The sequence below is a fragment of the Hermetia illucens genome, chromosome 5, assembly GCF_905115235.1.
Source record: "Hermetia illucens chromosome 5, iHerIll2.2.curated.20191125, whole genome shotgun sequence".
Classification (NCBI taxonomy): domain Eukaryota; kingdom Metazoa; phylum Arthropoda; class Insecta; order Diptera; family Stratiomyidae; genus Hermetia; species Hermetia illucens.
This window is the reverse complement of record NC_051853.1, coordinates 21,884,143-21,895,728: the sequence shown is the minus strand read 5'-3', so window position 1 is coordinate 21,895,728 and position 11,586 is coordinate 21,884,143. Positions and strand designations below refer to the sequence as shown.

The 11,586-nt window shown below is 40.6% G+C and overlaps 1 protein-coding gene across 1 annotated transcript in view; it reads left to right on the top strand.

Moving 5' to 3' along the window:
• Positions 1 to 4,607: 4,607 nt before the first annotated feature.
• LOC119657350 (homeotic protein empty spiracles-like) overlaps positions 4,608 to 11,586 on the top strand; it is a 53,161-nt gene continuing 46,182 nt past the window's right edge. Inside the window, exon 1 of the mRNA XM_038064224.1 lies at positions 4,608 to 5,751. Coding sequence (XP_037920152.1) covers positions 4,950 to 5,751 — 802 coding nt within the window. The 5' untranslated portion in view covers positions 4,608 to 4,949. The remainder of the gene's footprint in view (positions 5,752 to 11,586) is intronic.

The following is an 11,586-nucleotide window of genomic DNA, read 5'->3' as shown; positions in this document are numbered from 1 at the left end:
TTGGAGCAGCTTGCTAAATCGCCTGACCTTAATTCAATAGAAAGTCTTTAGAAGGAAATTGAACGACATCAAAAAAGCTGTTTAAAATAAAAAACCAAAAAATAACACAAGCTTTGGACTGTAGTAGAACGTTCCTGAAGGCGATCCCTGTTGAAAGGTGATAAGAGCTTTTGGACCCGATGAAACATCACTGCGAAGAACTAATTGAGGTCAAAGGACATGCAACCAAACATTGAACTTTTCTTAGTTAATATATTATACCTATGCATTGTTTCTTTTTTAAGGCTTTGTATAAAACAAAACCTGATTAAAATCGATTCACTGTCTGTCTATCTGTCTGTCTATCTGCACCCGCACTTTCCTCCAAACGGCTAAACGAAATCCCACGCATACAGCGAGTGACATTAATTTAGGTGGAGTTTAATGGGAACTCCCCATATATGTAAAGGGGGGATTTAAAAAAAAATTTCACCGGATATAGTCGTGTAGGATATCGAATGAAAGGTGTTGATTATTACTTTCCGAAACTGACATTAGTTTTGGTGTAAATTGCAAAGTGCGCATGTAAGGAGTCAAAATTTACGCACCTAAAGTGAGACAGCATTAATTTTCGGCAACTACCCAACCCAAAAATCCGAAAAAAATCAGGGCGGTGCGCTTAGATGAAATCGAGGCCTCAAAATATGTCCCATATCATGTCGATATCTACTCAAATAAACTTATTAATAGTATATTACCAACTTTTAGGAATTTACTGAAAAATCCCCCTTAAGTTTGTCCTAGGACTTCTGAATTGTACCAACATAGAGGACAATATCTCGTATATACGTGCTAAACTTCATGGAAATCCGGCTATTAACGCCAAAGTTATAGCAGTTCAAACTTCAACTTCAACTTCAATTTCGCGCGAATTAACTCCATTCCAAAGCCAAGCAAATAAGATGCTGACGTCATAATTAACGGGAATAATTGACATTCGCGTGAAATATTAAAGTCGCATTTATGAAGAATTTCCTTATCTGTAATCTTTTTTACGGTTTTGTGTAAAACACTTATGTGAAATCTAATTTTCAAGATTTGTCGCATTCCGGTATCTGCTCAAATAAATTTACTAATAGTATATTATCAATAGTATATATTATCGCATACTCCCCTTAAGTTCATCCTAGATGTACTAAATTGCACCGACATAGAGGACAGCCTCGTGCATACACATGCCAAATTTCATGAAAGTCCAACTATTAGTGCCAAAGTTATAGCAGTTCAAACGTATCAATTTCGTTCAAATTAACAGCATCCTAAGCCATACAAATAAGATGATGACGTTATAATTAACGAAAATAATTGATAATCGAGTGAGATATTAAAATTCCATTCAAGGAGAATCTAATTCTCCCCAGCCCGTTTTTATATTTGATGTAGGTTAAATTCTTAATATTAAACTCAGAGTGTGAAACGTATGAGGTTGACTATTATCAATACAGGGTTTTCCATCAAATGATTTATTTAAATAGCTTTCTAAAAAATGGATGGCAATGCAATTTTTAGCCATGCGACACCGAGCTGTCGTGCATTCGTCGCTCCTCCCATCTTTTTCTTTTTCTTCAGCCTTTGTCCCGTTCACAAGCGGGGTCGATTCGTCGAGATCGGTTTCCAATAGAGCCAATAGAGAACTGCGTTATGCTTCTCACATAGGGAAACATAAAGCCTTTACCTGAAGCGTCAAGCTTCCGGTTTCCCCGCTTGTCTTGTCTAAGTACGCTAATATAAAAGTACCATTTAGTACCTTTCTGTCACATTTTTCAGTACCATACTTTTTTGCTTCTGGCACCACTGGTCTAGTAGTAAGTTATGTCCTGTCACTTGAGCAATGACATGCACATCATTTCTACTTTATATTAAGCATCGACTTATAAACTGGATAATCATTTCAGTTAGTGAAACATAATGCGAAAGTTACGCTAGAAGATTTAATTGGATTATAGAAAACAAAATATTGTATTCAATTTATGCTCAACAAACTTCTGAATATTTTAAATTTTTAGCTAAGTATAAATAGAAAAACCTGCATAGAAGGTTTCTCACATAAGACAAACACAAAACCTTTATATCCGAAGCGTCCAGCTTTATCACTTTCGCAGCGGGACCCCTGCCTCGCAGACGTTACAAGCTATTATGCCAAGACCACTATTGGTGCATTAACATTCAAGATGTTAAAGTTAATTTTAAAAACTCATTTCAGTTTCGCCTGAAAAAAGCCAACTAATTTTAATTTGATTTGAATCGACAATTAGCTTTTATACAGCAAAACATATTGCGATTTTATTAAGTCATATTTAATCCAAAGATGAACGAATTTTAATTTCTTTTGTTTTTGTTTTCGTTGAGGTGCCGTCAGATACTCAACATTCTATGACGGCTTATATAGACATAGGCGTTAATAATTTGGATTTTTTTATTTTTGCCCACATCCCATTCCCGTATTAAATCACGCCGTCAAATTAAACTAATTTACGATTTCCCCCCAAACCATTTAATTGGCTTATACGTGGCTATTATTCCCAGAACAAATATTTGTATTGTCTAACGTCCGCACTCGTCTTCTAATTATCCTAATGACCCCACTTCCACTATTGAATTTATTTAAATATGTTAATTCAAATACGGCAATTAACGTAATTTTCTGCTTATAATGTTCCCCCAACACCATTAATTTACGACCGAATAAAACGTGAAAAACAAACAATTCCAGCATCACTCTGACTGGCACTATTTGACGAAGCTCGAAAAAAAAACCCCAGGAAAAATATGCAAACGAGGTACATGTCGCCAGGCCAGCGGAGTAATTTAGCCGTGGTAGCATGGCAGCCAGCAGGTCGGGAACGTATCTGTATCTATCAATCTCCACAATCACCAAAACGGGAGAAATCTGAAAAGAAAACGAGAAGAGACGACAAAACGATTCACTAAGCAACCCATAAAATGCGGCTTATGTGGAGCTAGCTCGGCTATGTATCTTCCCTCGCGCTGCTCATTAGAGTGCATCGGAGCAGCTGCATTTCTTTTTCTCGTCCACGAAACCAGACCTCAACCGCGCGACCATCTTCGAGGTGTAAGAACCGCACAGCGAGCGACCCTAGCGCGTACCCAAGCCAAGCCAAGTGCCATGCCTCAGCCATTTTCTTTGCGAACGCAACTCAAAATAGCATCTCAGCCAACAACCACACAAAACAAAACGTCGCGCACCACGCACACACTCACCGTGTAAATTAAGCATGAATTAATCTGGGAAATCAGACGACAAACCCCATAAAAGCACTCATTTATTAAACAAATAAAGCCAATTATCAACGTCAATAAATCCCTCCCACCGCCATAGAGGAATATGCCCTGGTCGGGTTCGGAGCTGAGGAAAGGGATTGCGTAGTGGGGCGGAAAGTTGGCCTGAATGAGGTAAAGACGGAGACGGAGATAGTGGGCAGGGGCATGTGCAGTAGCGGCCTTGCGGTCTCGGTTCGTGTCAATGTGGTGGAGGCAATCGAAAAATGGTTAAAACTTATCGTAATGGATTCCTATTAGCAGAGCGCACCCATGTGGAAAGTATATCGCGCGGTTTGTAGGAGTTTTGAGAGGGAACCTGGCATATGGCAGCTCTATGGGGTTTGGTGTGCTTTGTAGACACGTGGAGAGATTTTCAAGCAAAGAACGATCTCATCTCTTCGAAAAATTATTGCTTTCACTAATGAGAAACGTCAAACGTCAAAATTACTCTTTCGTATTTCAAAAATGCCCGATTTACCACCCAATCTGTGAAGTACGCACTAAATCCTATTGTTTATGGGATGCGGAGCTGTAGGGGCGATTAGAAGCCCAATTTTTGGGTCCCTCATCCCAGTCCTGCTAATCAAAAGCGGGGACTCCCCGAAACATATGCTCTGATGTCCTGAGAGCATTTTCGGCCGCCATGTAATATTCATTTGTTCAAAGTACACAAAACACTTGCCAAATGCTCGGCAATTGCAATTGTTATTAATTTCCTCAATTCCATGCTGAATACTAAGCCCCGCCCCCCAACCACAACCACACACAGCAAACACTCAACTAATGGGTTTCAAAGTCACTCCAGTTGGAATGGGTTCAGTCCACTGGAAAATGGGCGGGAACATCTGCAGAGATACCATTCCTCGGCTCTGTCGCGGAAAAGAGGGAGTTACCGCAGGCATTTTCCTGGAAGAACCGGTTCCCGGGCAGCAAGTCGACGCCCTCGTGGCTAGCGAAACGGGTCATGTCGCAGACCGAAGAGTAAATAAGAGCCGATTCGAATGTGGGTAGGTGGAACACACGTCACCGCTGCACCCTTGCGTACTTCCTCCCAACCGGATTAGGGCTAACCATTGAAGGAATTTCAAGTCTTTGGATTTTTATTTGGAAGCTCTTGAAGATTTGGGGAATATTGTTGGCATATTAGTTGCATATTATGCTATTTGCAGCGACACCGCCCATTTTGCACGTCTTGCAGATCAGGAGCAATCGCCAAGGTGCGCTGAGGCTCTTGAGAAACCAGTTCCATTGTTGTTGCTCCAGCTCGGATTCAAACCGCGTCACAAATGAGGCATTTTATTGTGTTTTGAACGGCGTCCGTCGATGGTGCTACCCAAGCGGTTTCAAGTTTTAGTTCTCAATTATGTGTATTTAAATTGAGAGTCTTACGACACCCGAACGAGCCAAGCGAGAGAAAAAATTGATGGAGGAATTAAGAGGGTGCCGTCGTACGTGATTAGCATAATGGTCATGTGTGTGTGCCCAGTGCTGTTTGGGTCCCGACTATTTTTGGAATAACTATCGCATTTCGGTGACATAATGGAGTGACTCCGAGAATTTCAATAATTTGTAATTAGTGCCGAGTGGACAATCGATTTTTGATTGCGTGAATTAATTAGCGTGTTCCGATGGTGACCTACGGCCAGCGTAAAATGATGCCCATGGCCCCCGGTTCTGCGATCACAATACCGCCCCCCTCATCAACCAAGCCCAAAATCGGGTTTAGTATTGACTCGATAGTTGGAGGTGCCACGCTTCAGAGCCACGTGCTAGATTCGAGCCTTTCGCCGCGCAGTGAAAGTTCGGAGAGACCCTCTAGTCCACTCAGTGATTGTAGTTATCCCCTGGAACTAAGGCATTCGAATGATCTGAACCGAAATTTCCGATTTCAAAATGATCGCTTCCAACACGATAGTTTTCATAGAAACTTTGACCTTAAACTACGCGAAAATCTGTCTAACCTCGGGGAAGAGGCTCAAAGAAACAGTAGTCCTCCGCCGCCGCATCATTCACGCCTTTCGCCTGCAACCGATCCTGATGGGCGATCACATCCGCGGTCACCTTCGCCTCATCCGTCCCAACAGTCTAGTAAAGGTCCTATTTTAGTTCCTGGAATCCCGGCAGGACTCATCCGCCCATTCCCAGTGCAACCTCAAAATATCGCAGAAGTGAAGACAGTACCGCCGTATCTGAATCCTTCGGATATTGGGAACACACCGAATCCACACTTCTTGGCGGCGCATTTTCAAATGGCCGCCGCTTTGGCACACGGACAATCTGGTCAAGGATTTCCTCCGAATGCAGGACTACAGGCAGTGGCACACCATCAACAATTCCCAGGTGGTCCGAATATGATTCGTGATAGTTATCCGTTGTATCCGTGGCTGCTAAGCAGACATGGAAGGATATTCCCGCATAGATTTCCTGGAAGTAAGTACAAATATTTTTGGATATAAGAACTTTTGTATTCAAATAAATCCAAAGTTCCGACATTTTTGTAAAACAAAAACGTTCACATGCAACTTTGAATTGCAATTTCTGGGTATAACCTGAGTAGTTTGCTTGTTGCGGAAAGTATCTTTTGTTCAGTTAGTCGCAGCGAACTTCAGTTTTAAAATTAATCCAATTGTGGTAAAACCAGAATTTTCTCAAACCACATAGTCAACCCGAACGATCTAATAACAAAGTTAAGAATCTAAGTTTTTGCTGCGAAAAAAAGAATATGCAGTACTGAATGCAGAACCTTATCAAACAAGATGAATCCGTACAATTTTAAGATGTGGACTATGTAATCTGCCCAATCTATAAATTATTGATAATTGGGAAAGTTTTACTTCGGCTTTGGCAAAGATCTACTATGTGTTTGCTGTTTATATATTTTTTACTGTTTAATTCCTAACTTAAAAAAAAAGATACAACAAGGACCCAACAAGAAATAATAGTTAACTTTGGGCTCTAAATTGTTTACTATAAGTCCCTGGGTTTTGTGCTATGTATTTAATAGAGTTTCAAGGAAAACAAATTCGACAACAGAATGGCAATTTTAAGAAAGAGAGGAATTAGAAAAATTAATTTTGGAAAATTAAAGAATAGCTTTTTAAACCATCTAATTCACAATCGTATAGGATTAAAATTTCTACCAGATACGTATTAATCAGGCTCACCAAAATCGCCATGAAGATTTCGTGGAGAGCATTTGTTCCTTCCTACAACCTTACAAAAAAGGGTTAGCCGACTTTAATTGGCGAAATACTATCTCTGGTTCCCACATCAATCTTTTATTGAATTTAGTTTTGGAGCAAATCTAACATTTTCAAAACAAGGTTTTACTTGACCAAACCTGCTGGAAAGAGCTTTTCTCCTCTGGTACACAGTTTATTTGGATGTTTATTGAGACTTCAGTAGAATAAATTTTCTTTTGTGGACGAGCCACCGTGTTGGGTTTTTTTTACAACAGAAAGGATTCTTTGATTCAGCCATCAATAGTAGATACTGGTGCAACAAAATATACTTTTTTGGAAGATGAGCGTTCCAAATGACGGGACCTTAATATGGAAAACGCATCTGTCCTGTCTATGGTCATCTCCACGTACTCCAAAGGGTGATCAGAAGCCCGCTGTAGGTTAACTGCTACCATAGACTACGGGAGAACATATGCTCCAAGTGATTCTCTTGAGGATGTGTTCTGGGCCTGGTTATTTGCGGTTAGATCGCTTGTCGGAGTTTCATGTCCTGATATGAGTGCTGAACCTGCACTCAGTACAAACCGCCGTTTTAGACAAGGCGAGGCTTTGAGTGTCGTTAGATTGTAGATTACGCCCAGTGGCTCATCAACTTCTGCCCAAGGTGTGACACAGCGAATCAATGCCTGACGACTGGCAAAGAGGCATTATCTGTCTCATACATAAAAAGGGAGATATCACACAGTGCAGCAATTATAGAGGTATCACGTTGCTGAGTACCATCTAGAATATATATTCTCCTCTATCTTGCTAGGCCGGATAGCCCCATATGGGCAGAACACTCTAGGCAAATCAGCAACAGATAAGATTTTGTCTTTGCGGCAAGCGATGGAAAAACTGTTGGAATATGGACATCAGTTGCACCATCTCTTCATCGACTTTAAAGCCGCCTATGATAGCATAGCCGGGGTAAAACTGTACACGGCGATGGGAGAATTCGGTATCCCGGCGAAATTCATAAGACTGACTAGGTAGACCCAGACCAATGTGCGAGACCAGATAAAAGCATCGCTTTCAAGACAAGACATCAACAACGGTCTATGGCAAAGGGATGCCCTATCTTGCGTCCTCTTTAACTTGGCCCTCGAGAAAGCGATCCGTGATGCTGAGGTAAATGCAAGAGGTACGATCCTCTTTAAGTCCACTCAACTACTGGCCTATGGTGACGATGTCGACACCGTGGGAAGAACCACCCGAGACGTAAGAACTGCCTTCATCCACAGATCGAGTAGGCGGCGCAAGATCTTGGGGTGTACATCAATGAAGGCAAAGCAAATTATATGGTGGCAACGTCAGCACCAAAAACCAACCAACCAACATCTAGGGTCGCAAATTACAACCGAAAACAGCTACGATGATGAAATCCGCGAACAGTTGTTGGCAACCAACAGAGCCTATTTCAGCTTACAAAAACTGTTTCGCTCGAAAAGTCTCACCATAGGGTCAAAGCTCTTACTGTAGAAGACATTGATCTTGCCAGTCCTCATTTATTCTTCGAACAATTGGGTTCTTAGCAAGAAAAATTGCGAAATCTCGGCCGCGTTCGAGAGAAAAATGTTATGAAGAATTTTTTGCCCCCTACATGAGGATGGACGATTCCGTAGCCTACACAATGACGAAATCTATGAGCGATACCATGACCATCAGGTTGTGGATAAAATCCGGCTCAATAGGTTGAGGTGGGCGGGTCAACTAATCCGTGTGGATGAGGATGATCCAGACCGGAAAGTCTATAGGGGCAATATCTATGGTAGAAAAATAAGACGAGCCAGACCCTGCCTGAGATGGAACGATGGCGTAGGTCAGGACGTCAGACAGCTTTTAGGGATATCGAATTGATGGACCTCGGCGCAAAACCGGGATGTCTGGAGTTCCTTATTAAGGCAGGCCTAGACCGGATACCGGTTGTTGCGCCGTTGATGATGATGATAATGTTTTCAGTGAAAGCATGAATCACCTTGCATTTAGGAGACCTAGACATCTTAGTTGTCAGGTCAAGCATTTATACAACTCAATTTGCGTTCTTTTTTGAGAAAAACGCCTTAAGAATGATACACTCCAAGGACTAAAGCGGGCCAGGTATGTAAAACATTTTTATTTTGAATTGTGGCGGACCCACTCTTAGCACGATGCGAACATACCGAAAATTTCAGACGCGTTTTTCTCGAAACCACCTTATAATTCGAACAAATCTTGACCGATTGACTTGAAATTTTAATTTTTCTTCTCTTTCTTTAGCCATTCACAAGCGGTCTATGAACGAAATTATCAATTGAATTTAAGATTGCACTATGGAGATAGAAGTTTGACATTGAACGCATATTTACTCGTATAATAGCGGACGGTCGGGCAAGACCGATCTGATGTTAAAAGAGCAATACAACTAAAACGATTGCACTTATTTCGTCTCTTTTGTAATCTCGTCTAATATCCATTTCCTTGTAAGAATTTTATTCTTTTCTTAACATCTTTAACATCCTTAAATACTTCCATTATCCTCCCTTCAAATTTCTCGATTCCTATTCCGAATCCACATTACGCAAAAACGTTAACGTATTTCAAATTTATAAATGATCATTTTAATTTTCTTTATTTTAATTGTTAAGACAAAACCTTCTCACCTTCAAAGTTTTTGAAACCCTAAATCCATTTCAGCATTATTCAATTGTATTGATCGTTAACCCATTTTTCTGTGCCTTTCTATATAAATTATATGGTCTGGCCAAATACATGTCCATACTGTGTGCTAGTTAATGCATTTTGCCTAGCGGTAACTATTACAACCAAACACCTGAATGGTTGGTAAGCTTAGAATTCTTGTTACGAGGGTGCGATGGAAATTTCGGGCTATTGAAAGAGAATTCTTCTGTCTTTGGCAAGTGAGAAGTAGAAGTTAAAAATTTGTTTCGAGATCAAAAGGGGATTCATTGCAAATTCGCAGCAGTGGGTAAACACTAACTAAATAGTTAAGTTCTGGATTACTTCAAGGTTACCGTCGCAACATGCGTCATGACATTTTTTAGATATGAGCTGCTTGCGACTTCTTGTTAACTTGAAGTTATATTTGCTTCTGAAAATTGCTCCTTCAATCTTTAAACGGATATTCGCCAATAATAGCCTCAGACGATGTTCGGCTAGTATTGGAAAGGAAATTATTGTTCTCTAATTAGTTTTGAGTTCTTAAAAGAATGGGAACTTACTACTGCCCATACAATTTAGTGATGTTCAAGTTAAAGAATTGCAATAAAATCCATTTTGCATTACAGTAAAACTCCGACAATTCGTAGAGGAGAAGGTCTAAATTTGGCCCCTGCTGGTATTTTGGCCCCCTACGATTCTACGCGACACAAAACAGCCACAGATAAAAACGCCACTGTGCAACAACCACAATCTTAACAGCTGTTTTTTCATGTATCCATATGTCATTTAAATGACAAATGGTAGAGACAAATTCTAGTTTCTGTTCTTTGTGTTCTTCTAACTTTCTTCCAAGAAGATATTTGTTGTCGGTATTCCTGTAAATGTGGCATGTTTAAATGGTGTTTTGTGCTAAAAAGTTTTTACAGGTTCAGCAGTATTACATATCAAGGTAATGCTGAAGCACGGCTTACTTTTCGTTTTATTTTTTGCTTTTTTTTCTGTGATTGCATAAGTTTAATATGGCCCCCCGTTCGGTTTCGATTATGGCCTCCGGGGGCCATAATCGATGTTTGAAACACAAAAGTATTAAAGATTGCTGTATTGTTTCCTATAGATGCCCCGGAACAGCATTATGTTAACCGTAGCCAAAAAGAGGAAAACATGGGACCCGGAACAAATGAAAAAAGCTATAGATGCAGTCAGGAGTAAGACGATGGGTTACAAAAAAGCCGTAAAAATGTTTGGCGTACCGAGGACTACATTAAGAAGGTTGGTGCACGATCTAGGAGAGTCTGAAAAAATTGTTGAAAAACCGCTAGGCAGGAAAACTGTACTTCCACCTAATATAGAAAAGAAACTCGTGGAGTATATTCTTCTAATGGAAGCGAAATACTATGGTCTAACACGAATAGATGTTCGGCGAATGGCCTATCAGTTAGCTTTGAAAAATAACATACCCAACAATTTTACAAAGGAAATAGCAGGGCGTTCGTGGTTAGACCTTTTTCTACGAAGACACAAACACGAACTTTCTTTAAGGAAACCATTAGGAACATCTTTTGCCCGTGTTCAAGGCTTTAACCGTGAGGCAGTAAAGGAATTTTTTGAGATTTTGAAGGCGGAAATGGAAAAAATTCGATACCCTCCTGATCGCATTTTCAACGTTGACGAGACCGGGCTGACAATCGTTCAATCTAAAGTTCCTCAAATAATTGGGAAGAAAGGCAAAAAACAAATAGGTGCTTTAACTGCTGCGGAACGAGGATCATTGATGACCGTGGTTTGCTGTATGAATGTTTCCGGGTTTTTTATACCACCCATGATGATTTTCCCCAGAAAAAATTATTCCGATATACTTATGAAAGGAGCTCCGCATGGTGCTATCGGCAAAGTCCACCCATCCGGCTGGATTCAAACGAATTTATTCACCGATTGGTTTCGTCATTTTCTTTCTAAAACAAATCCAACTAAGGAGTCGCCTGTACTGTTAATACTCGACGGGCATTACAGCCACACTCGTAACATTGAACTTCTGGAGTTAGCTCATGAGAACTATGTAACAATAGTTACTCTTCCACCTCACACCACGCATAAATTGCAGCCTCTGGATAAAACCTTTATGGGGGCACTAAAAACCTATTATAGTGAAGACATCCGAAATTTCTTGTTGCATTCCGATCGGTTGCTTAAACCCTACGATATCGCCGAATTGTTTGGTCGAGCCTATCTACGAAGCTCAACAGGAGAAATCGCTGCAAATGGATTTCGCGTCACCGGAATCTACCCCTTTAATCCGCAGATTTTTTCTGACGCAGATTTTTTAGCAGAAGCTCAAGTTTATAACGATGAAAACACTTCCGAAAACCCCCCAGGGAGCAACACA